The sequence below is a fragment of the Pipra filicauda genome, unplaced genomic scaffold, assembly GCF_003945595.2.
Source record: "Pipra filicauda isolate LSUMZ 115617 unplaced genomic scaffold, ASM394559v2 scaffold12_size5214236_pilon, whole genome shotgun sequence".
In the NCBI taxonomy this organism is placed as follows: domain Eukaryota; kingdom Metazoa; phylum Chordata; class Aves; order Passeriformes; family Pipridae; genus Pipra; species Pipra filicauda.
Window position 1 is genome coordinate 876,653 of NW_024103763.1, and position 14,766 is coordinate 891,418.

The 14,766-nt window shown below is 38.4% G+C and overlaps 1 protein-coding gene across 1 annotated transcript in view; it reads right to left on the reverse strand.

Moving 5' to 3' along the window:
* Positions 1–14,766, reverse strand: part of PDK3 (pyruvate dehydrogenase kinase 3) — a 51,907-nt gene that overhangs the window by 17,088 nt on the left and 20,053 nt on the right. Inside the window, exons 3-4 of the mRNA XM_027727969.2 lie at positions 8,646–8,717; positions 913–1,097 (exon numbers count right to left, since the gene is read on the reverse strand). Coding sequence (XP_027583770.1) covers positions 913–1,097; positions 8,646–8,717 — 257 coding nt within the window. The remainder of the gene's footprint in view (positions 1–912; positions 1,098–8,645; positions 8,718–14,766) is intronic.

Consider the following 14,766-nt stretch of genomic DNA (forward strand, 5'->3'; position numbering starts at 1 on the left):
CAAGGCATTTGTTAGTCACATAAAAGGTTACTGGAAACACACACAACTTGTAGTAAAACTCCTTATACTAAATACTCCAGTGGTCACATTATCTGTAGCGTACAACAATTGCTAAGAGTTCATAAAAGCAGAATACTGAGCAGAGAATGAAGCTCTAGAGCTAAAAGGCACAAGACACACTAAAAGAGATCACAAGACTGTCCTTAACTTTATACAGATCACTTTCTGCATGGTTGCACATACTGGTTAGTAAGAGCTGTGCAAGTAATTCCTTTCACTCTGTAATACGAATATAAAAAAGTAAGTTTATTAGTAACAACAAATGAAACAGAACCTAATGACAAAGGATGACTAATTCCAGCACTTATTCATAAATAGGAAATAGGAAGGGAAGACAAGGGATATAATTTAAAAGCTAAAGTTAGAAATACTCAACCCCTTTAGAAGGCAAGAAAAGTCTAGATAACTTGATAAAAAAACAACAATAAAAATACATATATTGCATAACCTATTCAACATTTATGGCATCTTTGCATTTCACTAGGAAATAACTATCAGCTCTACAAACTATGTTGAAAGATTTGTTAGCAGAAAGATACAGCTACTCTACTGCTATCTCAAAGTAGTTCACGTATCACTACACAAGCCATCTCTGCCAACAAGACTAAAAAGTGACAGCCATGCTGACAAAGACTGACAATTCTAAAAGAAAATACACTGGTGTTTTTGGGTTCATTTCTCATCACTGCAAAATACCAAATCTACCAGTTGCCAGTATATACTCTACCAAAATTTGTACAGAATATTAAGAATTAGTCATGAGTAAGGAAACAAAAGCAAAACAAAGCTATAGCTTCAGGTTCATAAGCAATAACTAATAAGTTTTCAAAGAAGAGAAGAGTCATTACTTACTGTGTTGGTTAATAAGCATGCGGAAAGAGATGCGGTTGGTGTAGAATCTATCTAGAAAATACTGGATGTTACTGCTAACAAATGGATCAAAGCCATATTTTTCCTTGTATTCAATCACCCCTTGCGCCATGGTTGGAACCACATCATTGTGTCTGTTCCTGACTTTAATTAAAACATCTAAAAAGCTAGAGGAAAGAAAATTAGAAACAGATTGTTAATTAAACTCAATCTTTTTTTTCTGAAACTCAACCACAACACAAGCATTTTACCTACTTACTATGCCTCCCAGTCAACCAAAAAATTATCAGAGAGAGAAGACAAAAATACAGCAGTACCTAAACAAGTCTATTTAAACAGGAGTATTTGGGCAACTTCTCACAGCACCTGTGAAGCATCTCAAATTAAGTTACTCCTCCCACAAACATTCCTTTAAATTAAATCTTTCTTCACCATTCATGGACAACAAAATATTTTCTTTTACTGCAATCATGTTCACTATGGTAACTGTCATTCCCTGCAACTTTTAACAGGAGCTGAGAGATTGGAAAGGAAACTTAATAAAAACAACCCGACTGCCCTTCACAATTCCTAAGAGAAATTCGTTTTTAATTCCTAACACCTCAACCGTAGAGTGAACTTGGAATGCACTTCCTTCACCTGGCAAATCTTTTGCTAAGTTGGAATCTCAGGACAGGTAACTGTGTGACTCCTGCTCAGTTTCCTCTCACACCGCTGGATGGCAGCGTGAATACAACCGAGCTCTGACAGGCTCTTCTCTTCTCTGGTAGCTCGGCAACTTTCAGGATAACACTTCCATTGCTTTTAACAAGCACTTACTTTGAAACAGCTTGGAGGATTTTTGTTGTTTCTCCTGCCCGGGCAGCTAAACACCTCTGATCTTCAAAGTGCTCATCCTTTTTTTTCCTCACATGCAGACTCATATATACTTGAAATACCCATTATTAATAGCTTTCTAAAGCCAACACATGGAAAATCAGCACTACTTAACTCTCCTACATTCTCTAATATTAAATTAACATTAACACTGCAGTGATTATATGAGGCTGTTTAAAAAAGTCCACAAGGTGAAATGCAGCTTTCCAAAGAAAGCACAGCTAGGAGGCTCATTCAGCTATGCCTGTATCTGCAATTCCAGTGCTCCTTTTTCAAAAACCATCAGCAGCAAAACATCCTTGGTAGATTTATAATGACCACTGAAAAGAAATGTATCAGCAGTAGAATATACACCAGCTAAGGAAAGAACAATAGAAATCATTGAAAGGTCATCTAGTCCAACCCCCCTGGAAATGAGCAAGGGAAAGAACAAAGCCACCAAAGTAAAAAAAGACTAACCACTAGTCACCACATTTGAACCAGACACTTTCTTCCTTTTCAGCACCACTTAGCCAAGGCAACCACTTGACAGTACACCATACCATTCTTAACAAGTCATACTCTTCGAAAATTATTTCTCTCACTCTACACTGCCAGCTGAGCTGGAAAGGAATATAGCTTCATTTTTAATAGGGTTTTTTTCCATTCTCCTTAGTGTAACCACCAGTTTTCACCTATGTGTCAACAAACAGTTCAGTAGTTTTTCAACATTATTCTGTTGCATACAAAAGGAGAAGCTTTAACTGCCTAATTCCCCAATCTAAATACTATCAGGATATAGAATGACTGTTCTCTTACTTAACAATCTTGCCGACTGGGCAGCTTAAGATATTTTATTGCTTTTCATGCTTTTTATGTTTATTAAGTCTTGATTCTGTGTGATCTGTTACCACTGAAAGCTGATGTTAGAGACTGGTGCCTGGCTGTACCCGTGCTGCTTTTCTGTTTCCAAGCAACAAGACAGTAGCCAAGAGCAGAGCTGAAAGCAACACTTACAGTCAGGTCTGAAAGAAGAGACACCACTCTCTACTGTTTGCTCTGCTACTTGTTTTTAAATACCTCCACTATCCACAATATATTCATGATGCCACGGGGGCAAATTGTTCACTGATATCCCACTACCAAAGTGCCTGAATGCACAGAGCATGACAAAGGGCTGGGAGGTTTATCTGCTACAGACCAGCAAAATCATAGCTGAAGCTTAGTCAGCATAAAAATTAATAAAGAATGCCTCATTATTGCAGTGACATGGCAAACCTCCTGTTCCATCTTCAAAGATAACTTAGTTCACTCCTGTGTTTCCATCAAGCAGATGCTTTAAAGGACCAAACACAAGAAGCACACAAGCACATTTCAAAGTGGCAGGGCAGAAAACAAAACACGCCTCCTTAATCTTAGCACTCATTCCTTACAATCCCTCTAACCACCACACCCCTGAAAGACACAAAGATTTTACTGTATTCAAATTGTGGGAAACCATATCAAGGAATTTTTAAAATGCTCATGGGATTAGCTGGGAATACTCTAGATTAGTTCCAAAAAATTTATTTACCCATTACTTTTTTTTTTTTTCGCAATTCTCTGTATTTTATTTTCAAAAACCAAGTTAATAAATAATGCAGTAGGTTTGACAAATAAGAAATTATTAATATGAAGCTATTTTAGTCAAGTGAGCTTCAGTGGCTTCTGTATTAACAGAAAAATATTTATGGCATTACCACAGCTATTAAATAAATGAAGTCTAGAGACTTCTGCAAAGACAATTAATGAACGTCACAACACAAGTTTTTAACTTCCTAATGACTATATATATTATTCTATTTTGATCTATCATCACAATGCAAGACAAGAAGCATAAGAAAATCAATATAAAGACAAGGGGAATTTTTGCTATGTCTCTTATCGATAGTATTATCTGACAGATGAAAAACAAGAAAGTGCTGAGTAAAAACCCTTTTAAATGGAACAGACATGCAATTTTTTTTTTTTTTTGATTGGATGCTCTTTTTTAAAGCAGTGCTAGCTGGTAGCTGAGTATTACCAGAAAGAGAGGTAAAAGTTCACACTCTGAAAGACTTCTGTAGTAGGCAGTCTATCTACTCCGAAGCACAAAACTAACTGAAGCAGCATTTACTTAAAAGTAACAAAACGGCACCTTCTAAATCAATATACTCCAATATTTACTTAGTTCAAATTGCTTACAGAATCCCTATTTTAACTGCAGGGCTGTAGAAAGGCAAGTTATTTGTTTACTAAGTTTCCTCTCTGTTGTGTTATATCTAGACTTACTGGCAGCTTATTGACTCAGCGGCTCTCAGCCCTGGGACACTCCCCCACACACCCTCCCATGACAGGGTCACAAATAGAAAAGCAGCAAAGAAACTAAGGGGTGTAAAAGCTGGAGTAAGTGCTCTTTGAAAACACGGGTGAACTGCATGTTTTACCAGCTCTTCGATTTTTGTAAAGCAACCTCCACCTCTGTGTTTATACAGATGCATATTGACAACCTGGGAAATTTCCGACACTTCTGCCAGCTTACACCCTTCACCAAGAGTGGACACCTTATCTCTGCACTCCTGCTATCACACTGATAGAACTGTGGAAAACTTCCACCTGACCCCTCTACAGCTTGAGAAAAGATATTTGTGCTATCAGAAATGCAAAAGTAAGCTACCATTTGGCATATGCCCATAATGCTGACAGTGACAGTAATGTGGCGATGTTGCAGTAAGTCTCCATAAACTCTGCTGACCAATAGAATGTAACAGAAACTGAAACACCTCTGAACCTCTTCATCATAGAAATGCCAGGACAAAAAATCCCTTCAAAGTGTTTTGTCCAACACTCATAAAAAGGTAACATTCTTGAACGTGCATCTGCCCTCCAAGTCATTCACTAAGAGCAGAGCTAAACTGGGCCACTCTGAAAAACATCAACTTTAGTTTAGTCTCTGTGCTTACTCCTGTGCCTGCTCACCCCCTCCACTACGTGGGCACTCCTGTCTGTCTCTGATGGCCACACACTGGAACAGTTTAGGGCCCACAGGGCTAAAAGGGCTATTTTTCCACTCAATCAATTTCCCAGTTCACTTCACTGCATGGCTCCCCAGACAGCTGTGCCACTACACCGATAACATCTATAATATACTGTAATACTAAGAGATAAAATGGCTTCCTCAGAAAGAGAGCCCAAATTCTGAGAATACCAGAGCAGACTCCGCAGACAAACAGAGATGTAACACAAAAATCGGGGGACAGTTTTATGTTCAACTGATAAAGGCATTGCACCATTTTAGAAAGCATTAATTGAGGAACTACTGCCAACACTGTGGACATCCAACCTCTTAGAAAGATCATTTTAGCTCCCCTTCTCTCCTGTGCTACTGTTACCCTGATCAGCTATAACAGAAACTGAAGTCCACCTCAGCTGACAAAAAGACCACCAAGGCACTCTCTAATTTCCAAAATCAGCTGCTCTGCTAGTCTTCACGCTTTGAGTGCTTGACACCACCTTCAGCTCTAAACAAAAGCTGCTGGGGTGGTACAGGAACAGAAGTACTTCTACCCAGGCAAGACTCACATCTTGTGACACTAATAAAGCTGAAGGAAGAAGAGATGGGGTCCATCATGAAATGCCAAAGTCACTCGATAGCACACAGGACTCGAACAAGGATGGGCACTGAATGACCAAAGGATGCAAGGCTGGGTTTTCTGTAATATGAGCTATAATGTACCATTACATACATTACATACATAACATAACAATACATAATATTAATATGTAAAATGTGCTCTCCTACAGAGTGCTCCGTGCAGGAACAGCACAGCTGAGAGGAACCAGGAGAAGAAGCCTGCTCCAGCCCCTCTTTATAGGCTACTACATGCAAAGTACTCAGAGATACGCTGCAGATACTGCCCAGACAAGAAGGGCTTTGTTTCAAAGGACTGGGCATACCTTATAAACTTCCAGGTTTTTCTTTGAGCGAACCATTCTGGTTGAACTATTTCTATGTATGCATCCCTAAACACACTACCACAAAGTCCCAGATAATGGCTCAAATTTTATATTAAATGATACATGCCATTACAAAATAATAGCAAACTTTTCTGTAAACTAAATGAACTCAGGGATGTGTTCTTTCCCCACTGAAAAGAAGCCCATTAACTGCTAGTGTTCCTGATACTTTCTGACCATACTGATACTCTTCTGACTATAACACAAAAGTAGGACAGGGTTAGATAGCAGCAACATGAAATACTGACACAGGACTTGAGAAATCTGTTATATTTATCTGTGGATTATTACAAGATAAACACGGACAATAGTTAAGAGTATTTCTGAAAGACACAGTTTGCAAAGAATATTTCAAAATTGCTAACTACAGCTCAATATCCAGTTAAATGGTATAGCCTTTAGAAAGTTTGGAAGAGATGACATATCAAGAGCAGGAATGTAAAATCTAACTTTCTAATCTTAGCTAACCTATCCAATACTGTCAAAAAGAATAAATCTGCTTTTTAATCAGATAATGCATTTTTCATTTCTTTCACAGGCCAAATTCAGTATGAAAGACAACTCTTACTGTCAAAGTCCCTAGATGGACTTCACCCCAATAGGTAGCAATAAATTCCTAGCATCCTCATTCTATGTGCTTAATTACAGAGAATTGCAAGATTTCAAAGCTTTTAAGAAGCATTTATACTGAATGTGTAAATATTTGGTTCATTATGAAATATTTGTTCTTTCATGCTAATATAGAGCATTGCAAACAATATTTCCAGTTGCCATGAAACAGTATCAAGAATGCCATATCCATATGGCAGAATCAGATAATTCATGTGATAATTGTGAACAGACTCTAAAAATAGATCTCCACAAGAACTACTCATTAACCTTGATAAGCAATAGATGTGTTGAACTGCTGAAGTCCAAAAAAAGCTGAAATTCAGTTACCTAACTGCAGGACACCTAACATGGTTCCAGAAGCAACATAACTACTTTGCCTCAACCTGCACATCCAGGACATGATAGGCTTAACACTTGCCAGGCTCACTTACATGCCTAGGACAGCTTATGCCACCTCAAAGGGCAACAGACACCTAAATTTTGGTACCTTAATCCCACCCAAAGGAAAGCTTGCTGATAAACCAGTCACAAACAGAAATTCTTGTATCATCAGCCAACAGGCTATAAATACAGAATCACAAAATGTCACAGCTAGAGGCAGTCAAAAAGTTCATCTATTTATCTACTACAGATTAAGCACGACTGAAAGCTATCCAATCTATTCATCAAAGTTTTTAAAATGGGATGCTCTACAGTCTTCAGTCTGTTCCCATTAATATTACAGTTTTTACTTTTTGCCCTGTGCCTAATCTCACTTTAACAAAAATAAGCCATTTTTCAGTTCTCCAGCTCTTCAGTTAGAGCAACCAATGATCCTTTATTACAGTGACTTTTTTTTTGGCACACAAACTTCCAGTGTCTCCACTTCAATCTCTTTTGTCTGCCAGCCTAAACAAACGGCTTCAACACTATTCAGAGGTGGAACTACCCAAGTCTCTATTTCTTGCTCCTTTCATATCAATACTGTCCAGGAGTGTTTTTAATTCTTCATAGGTAATACCCAGAACTGAAAACAGGATTCCAGCTTTGGACTCCCACTGAGAAAATAGTTACTTTCCCTTGTTCACCAGCACTACAATTCATCAGTCAGTCTATAATCCTTATGGTTCCTTCTGCAGTTCTGCCATGTAGGTAGCTTGGTACTCATGTGCTTGAGCAGCTCCTGAATGTATTGCTTGACACGAAAAAAATAAAGGGTAAAGATCTCAGATAACAGGCCCACAACCAAAAGAGCATAACATCTGAAATGCACTATCTACTAAAGCCCTTTTAGCCTAAGGTAACATGGCAGTCAACATATCTGAAGCTAACTAAAGGCAAAACACCACTTTTGCACAGCACAGGCCACATCTTGCACAAACAGAGCAAGAGAGTGTTTTATGAAACACTCTCTATAAAGCACTGCTTGATCAGGCAAAATTTCAGAGCTTAAAAAAGAAATACAAGTTTAAAAGACAAGCTACCCTAAGAAAGCCAATTAATGGAACAAAAAACCTGCAAGAAGTAATATCCTGAAACAAAGCTGGCCACCCCATGGTACAGGGTAACCACAGTGTTGGGCATCTGTGTGTGTGTTTTGGTTGTTTTGTTTTCAAGCCTCTGATGCACATGTTGCACCTGCTGAAGGAACTCACATGTGGGTTCTTTTCTGGTTTATGCTTAGACATATCAAGGAAACATTATAATAGCAATTTTAATATAATTTTGTTGATAAAGAGAATTAGCTAAGCTTTCCTTTCTTCCCCAGTAATGTTATTCAATGAGATAGGTGAACATCACTAATTGAAGTCCATTAAAAAAGCTTTTAGATAAAAACAATGACACGTTGAACACTTTCAAACTGAAAAAAATAAAACTATTAATGTGCCAATTTACATTATACATAACAGAGTAGTAAGCTTAATGTATACTAAAATGACATTTTAGTCGTAAGTATTTGATACACAAGTATAGTCTGACATCCCTGTTGTCTTCTCAATACAGCCTTGGAGGAAGCATTTTTGCCATTTTTTAAACTACCAGACTGCATAAATACAAAACATACTGTTCAAAAGCACTTAGATTCCTACATTCTACTCCAGATTACAATTTTGGCTTTTGCCATACAAAGTCTACCTTACAAATAAGGTAACTGTTATCCTACAGTACAAAACCACTTGCTATTTGAGACAGATTATTTTAAATCGACTGTCATAAGAAAACAGATTACTCACTCATCCAGGACATGAGGATCCTCAGGACTTTTATTTTCATACTCTAAAAGCTCAAGGAAACTCTGCATGTACCTGAAATCAGCAAAAATGAGAAAGTTAAAATACTTAAACCTAAAATACTTTTGGAATTTCTTTAATTTTAAGACTAGTGTCACCTAAAACAACAGAAGCATAATACACATTTCTCTGCAAAGGCTAAAATTAAGTGGGATGCTGCAACAAAGGGAAAGAAAGCAACTACAATATATTATATTGAGTTAAAAAATATTACTTATGACCTTACAGTCCGCAATTCAGGAAAACTGCTATATAAATCCAGCTGAAGTTAACAGGAGCAAAACCTCTCCACTGGTAGGTCTGTAATTTCAGATGCTTAGTTTGCCCCTGGGTCTTGATTTTTCACTCATGCACTCTTTACAGATGTTAAGTTTCTTCCCACACTCCCATGACAGCAATCCACTTTTCCTTCCAAAATAAAACTCAAGGGAGCACTCCCCAAAAGCCACACTAACAGGAGTGCACCAAGCTGGTCCTACCACAGTTCTCCAGGAGAGCACGCCCATCCACACGCTCCCACATCTCCTCACACTGTATCGCAGGCCATGTGACACAACCCTCACTTTCACAAAAACACCTTACACAACACAGCTCCCTCCAGTTCAGTCAGTCAGCTCACAGGAGATTAAGTGAGGCTTAAAGCCACAGAAATACCACAGAGGACCCAAGTAAGATTTAAGGTAAAGAACCACTCAGTGTGAACAAGACCAGCCTGCTCTGCAGGACACCAGCCCAACAGCAGTACAGATGCTGCCACCTCACATCACTGGGCCTCAGGACCAGGTATTCCCCCCGGAGTATGTTCATTTAGCAGTACAGATATAGCTTTAAAGACTACAGAACTGGGACTTGTTTCTTGAAGTAACTCACACAAGGTATCAATCACACACACAAAAGGTAGGGTTTAAAGTCACCAGAAGGAGCTGTCATTCCACTCCTTTTGCCCTCCCTTTGCTCCTGGTTAAGCACTGCCACTTACACTACAATATCAACACTAATCATTTGTGCCGGTCAACAGCTGTAACTCCCTCCACTGCTGAAACAGACATAAAAAAAACCACACACACTTCTGTCGCACATGAAAACAACTCACTGCAAGGTCTAAACAGCTAAAGGTACAGCACAAGAGCCTACAGAGGGAAAAAGCAAAACAAGTGACCAAGCAAAGCATTGACCAAGCCTTTCCCCTTTCAGTAGTAGCAACTCAGTAGATCAGCGCAGCTCAACAGAATGGCCTATGCATAAGCTCTTTTGGTAGCAGTTCTATGTTAAGACCAACTTAATGAGGCTATTGAACTTCACCCTACATCTTCAAGCTACAGTAGAGTCAGCATTGTTGTTTACGTGACTCTCTCCAGAACCACCTGCTGCTTACTCCACTCCCATTTCAAGTTGCAACCACAGGTCACTTTGACATTCCTCAGGGAGAGTGACATTCCGTAGGGTGACTGACGTTTTCAACACAGTCAGCAGAGCAACACCAATTCCTGTCCCTCAGTGCGTTTGTGCACTTCTTCAGTCATCACAAATGATTACAGAAATCCCCCAAATGTTTGCCACTTACAAGTTAAGCAACTAGGTGATACCTCTAGTACTGCTTATTTTATAATGTGTTCCTTTATGCTGCTAAGAGATGGCACCAGTTTACAACCACCATCACACACTCTGAACTCAGCTGCTCGACCCACAACAATGGACAAATTATGATCATCCTCACTCCAAAGAGGTAAATGTTCTTCAACCCCGAACTTTGATAATATTATCAAAGTCCTGTTTCTGAAGGACACCAACACACTTGAGAAGCAACACAGCAGGTTACTACAGACCTCCTACCAGAAATCTCCAAGATCAGCAGCCCTGTGCTGACACCATGGATAAAACAGCAATGAATGCTGCTGGTACTCAAGGTAGCTCACACCCGATTTTTGTGCTGTGTAGGTTGGATTGGTTGCCTACCATTACTGCTACAAGTTGCATTGAGATTCATACTCTCTGTTAGCTTACTGAGACTTTGGTCCTAAGACTGCAGCCCCTGGAATAATTATTAGCCATCATTATTCCTGTGCTGAAGGATCAGCATTACTAGGATGTCGGGCAGGGGCAAGCCAAGTGTTTCTCTCATCTAATGCAGGACGTAATTGTGCAGAAAACAGTTTCAGTCAGAAAAAGACTAAAGCAGGTCTCAAGCACAAAAAAGCTGCCAAACATGGTCACCAGGCTTCAGTGCAACCAGCAGCCAAACACCTTCTGAGGTCATTACGCTGCAGGCTCAACATAGCACCAGTGAGGAATTCTGAAACAAAAGAAAATTACACTAACTAAATGTTCTAAGAAAATTTATAAATGTGCTGAAGTAACTACTCTTTAATCTCTGTGGTGATGGAGAAACTATGAAAACAAGCAATGCTTTTCCTTTAGGGTTATCAACAACATTTAGATGTCTCTTTCTGATTTTAAAGTAAAAGAATACAACCTTAGAAGTTCACTAGAAAAAGCACTGCATCCAGCCAGCCAGAGGGACTAGCTCAGAGAAGAGTTACTCAAATTTCTTCCAAGCCCTTGACTAAACAAAGCTAGGAAAAGGTAACCTTATGTCAAACAAATCCAACCCGCTGCCCAATGCCTACCACTATATGTCACCCAAACTGGGATATTGTAATACCCTGTGCATTATCTCAAGTCTCTCAATAGAAACTTGGAGCTGCAAATGCTGTACATCTTCTTCTTTTATACAGGTGTGATCTCCAGTTTGTACACCAAATTCAGCCCCCTCACACACTCCCTCCCAAACACCTCAAAATTAAAGAAATGAAGCAAAAATATGTTTAAAAGGAAATTCATGACTGGTTAGGATTAAGTAATTCACAGCATTGTCTTAACCACCATCACCATTACACTTTGCCAAAAAGTGAGCAGTCAGCAACACAGTTAATTCCTGTAACAGTGTGTGGAAAAGGTAATTCCCCTTTCACAAAATCCATCTATTTCCTTGCATTTACTTTTGATTTGAACTGTGGGTGCAGATAGGAATAAATCCTATAGTTAACACCTTCATTTATCAAGCAATGAAAATCAAGACCTGGTGATGTTTAACCATAATTCACATACAATTACCAGCCAGAAAGAAAAAAGGAGAAAAGTACTGGAATAATGCATGACTTGCTGTATCATTAGTAAATCAATACAACTATACAAGACACACATCTACAAAAAAAAAATCCCAGCACATATGAAAAAAAGGGAATGTCAGTTATATTTTGCTGTCTTTAGTGAGTCATCAAAAGAAAAAAATCAAAGCCAATGCCCTTCAAATCTATTGTCTTTCTAGTGTTTAATTTTTTATCACAATTCACTGCAATTCATCGGGCAAGCTCTTTGGTTTCAAGCACCCTTTAGCCTTGTTCTTTTCTTAATTACTGCCAGGTAGATTGAATTCTTGTTAGTCTGCCAATTGCAGTAATTTTAGAATGGCACACTTCATACATGAAAGCACTGTAAATGCCCATAATGTTAACTTTGGATTTTCTTTTCTTTTTTAATTCATGCAAGATACTTTTGCCTTTTTCCTCGATGTGTATTTCACTAAGATATTCCTGTAGAATCACTCTAATACCAAAGCACTAAAAAGATAAAACAAATCTCCATGGTAACACAATCTTGTTAATATAGTCTCAATGTAGAAAACAGAGAAAGAAACAATTATTAATCCCCAAACTGTACTTATTTCTCTAATGGCTCTTTCCCAAGAGATAAATAGAAATGTATAGCATCTTCTAAGGAAAAGTGCTAAAGAAAAACAGAGAAATTTGGCCAGGGTTAAATAAAATGGGAATTTTACATATGACTGAGTAACATATTGTGCAAACCTCACATTTACTTTAGATATTCTACAAGCTCTGACCTTATCCATTCTAAGGTTTTATTGTAACTATTTCCCCTCGTCACATCACATTAGTGACCATATCCTTTATTACACAATTGTGCCAAGTGTTCAATGTCCTACCTGCAGTGCACTTTAGCTAGAGTACCTAAAAAAGGCCCACTTCTTTGGAACTAGGAAGTTGCTCATTAATTTTGAAGAACTGACAAGGTGCTGATTGCTGATCTGCCTGCTATTTGGAATCATCACAGTTCACAGCCAGGACATATTAACTGTGTTTTTGTCTGGATTCAATTTATTCCTTCCCTTGCTATCCACACAAAAGATACACATAAACAAAGTTATAAACTCAAACTGGGACAGAGCTCATGTTTTTACCTTTGCACAGACTGAAACACAAACCTATTATTTTTGGTTTGTTCATGGTTCACTCTCTGGGTAATGCCAGCTCCATTCCTGAAAACATAACTGACCAGCACAGAGGAAGGACAGCGGACTTGCCTCTCCTCAGTGCTGCACACACCAGGCTGAGGAACCCAGAAAGGAAGGAGAAAAAAACTGAACAGTGCACCTTTCCTGGGAGCAATCAGGCAATCAGTTGTAAATTCTGTCAGGCAGGGAAGTGAGTCAAGGAGCACGGCACAGGAAGCAAAGTGCCTCCAGCATGGCCATGGAGATGGATGGATTAGAGAACCGAGGGAACAGGGTTTGCCTGAAGCAGGGAGCATATTCTCAGAACTGACAAAATGAGGTTGCTTCCCAAGGGAACCATAAGGGCCAAGGAAATTCACGCAATCCAGAACGTTTGATGCCTGGATGGAGGAGGATTGATGGGAAAGGATCCATGCTGTACTGTAGGCAGGGTTAACTTGCTTTCTGATTCCACCGAAACTAAGTTCCATCTATTTACAGAGCCTATTTAATTTAAAAGTCCAATAAAACCCACCTTAAAGATTAGGATTTTCTTGCATTATTTTCTGGCATGATGGCATTAAGGAATAGACTGGGAACTCAAATTTTAAAGCTCCAGCTTATTTGGAGTCTCACCAAAAGCACATAAAAAAGATTTCTGGTGTGAAGTGGTAGCAGAAAAAAAATCATAAATATGCTTGTGACTACATAAATTACTGAAAATTAGCAAATAAACATGTTAAAGTGAATGCATTAAATGTCCTTGCTCACTTGTGGCAAATGTACATCATATTTTTGTTTGCATATTAATAAACTGCCAAGCTTCCTCAACCTATGGCATAGCAAAACCAAAGGATCATAAAATCTGACCTGAAAAAAACCCAACTTTCCTGCAGTGTTTTTGAAGTGCATCAAGACAAGGTTTTTTAATTTTAAAAGTTCACAAAACAGTTGAACAGCTAAATTTATATTTACTTACTCTGCTGCATAAAATTCAGGAATCTCTCTCTCAGTATGTCTAAGCTTTAGGTTAAGAATCTATAAATACATTTCAAAACCTGCCATCAGCATAGCTGCATAATACTCAAGGTCACTCACACTGAAGTTTGTAAAACTCTTTAGCTTCTATAAAGACCAAAATAAAACTTAAAGGAAATTTTGACCAAGGTTCATCACCTGGACTTACAAACTACAGGTAAATGTTTAATAAAGCAATTAAAAACCTCTGAACAGAAAAATAAGAACTATGATCTTTAAAGTCCACATTAGGAAAAAAGATGCTACAACTATTTTTGATAATTCTGACATCAGATCACAAAAATATTCTTCCTCATCTCAGTGACGATACTCCTTTCCACAAAAACTGTTAGTTAACTGTGGATCCAAATTAGAAGATCATTACGGAAAACATTTTTATTTCAAACTTTCATCTCTGGGTCGGATATTTTAGCCCATTAAATTAACTATTGGTCTACAGCTGTGATAGTGCAAATCACATTATCATAGAACACTTGATACTGGGTTTTTCCTCCCTTTTTTTTTTTCCTTTTTTAATCAGTACTATGTATTGTGGCCATAGAAGTCAACGCATGAGTCCTCAGATCTCTTAAACAAAAATTCTGAAGGGGGCATCCACTCCAAAAACCCATTCAGTTCCTTTGCCAGAAGTGATCCAAATGTTTGGTCTGCATTAGCAGGGCAGAAGCTTATGCCACAGCACAGATACTTGGACTAGAAGAATTATGCAGTAGAGTCACTACAGAAAAATTAGTT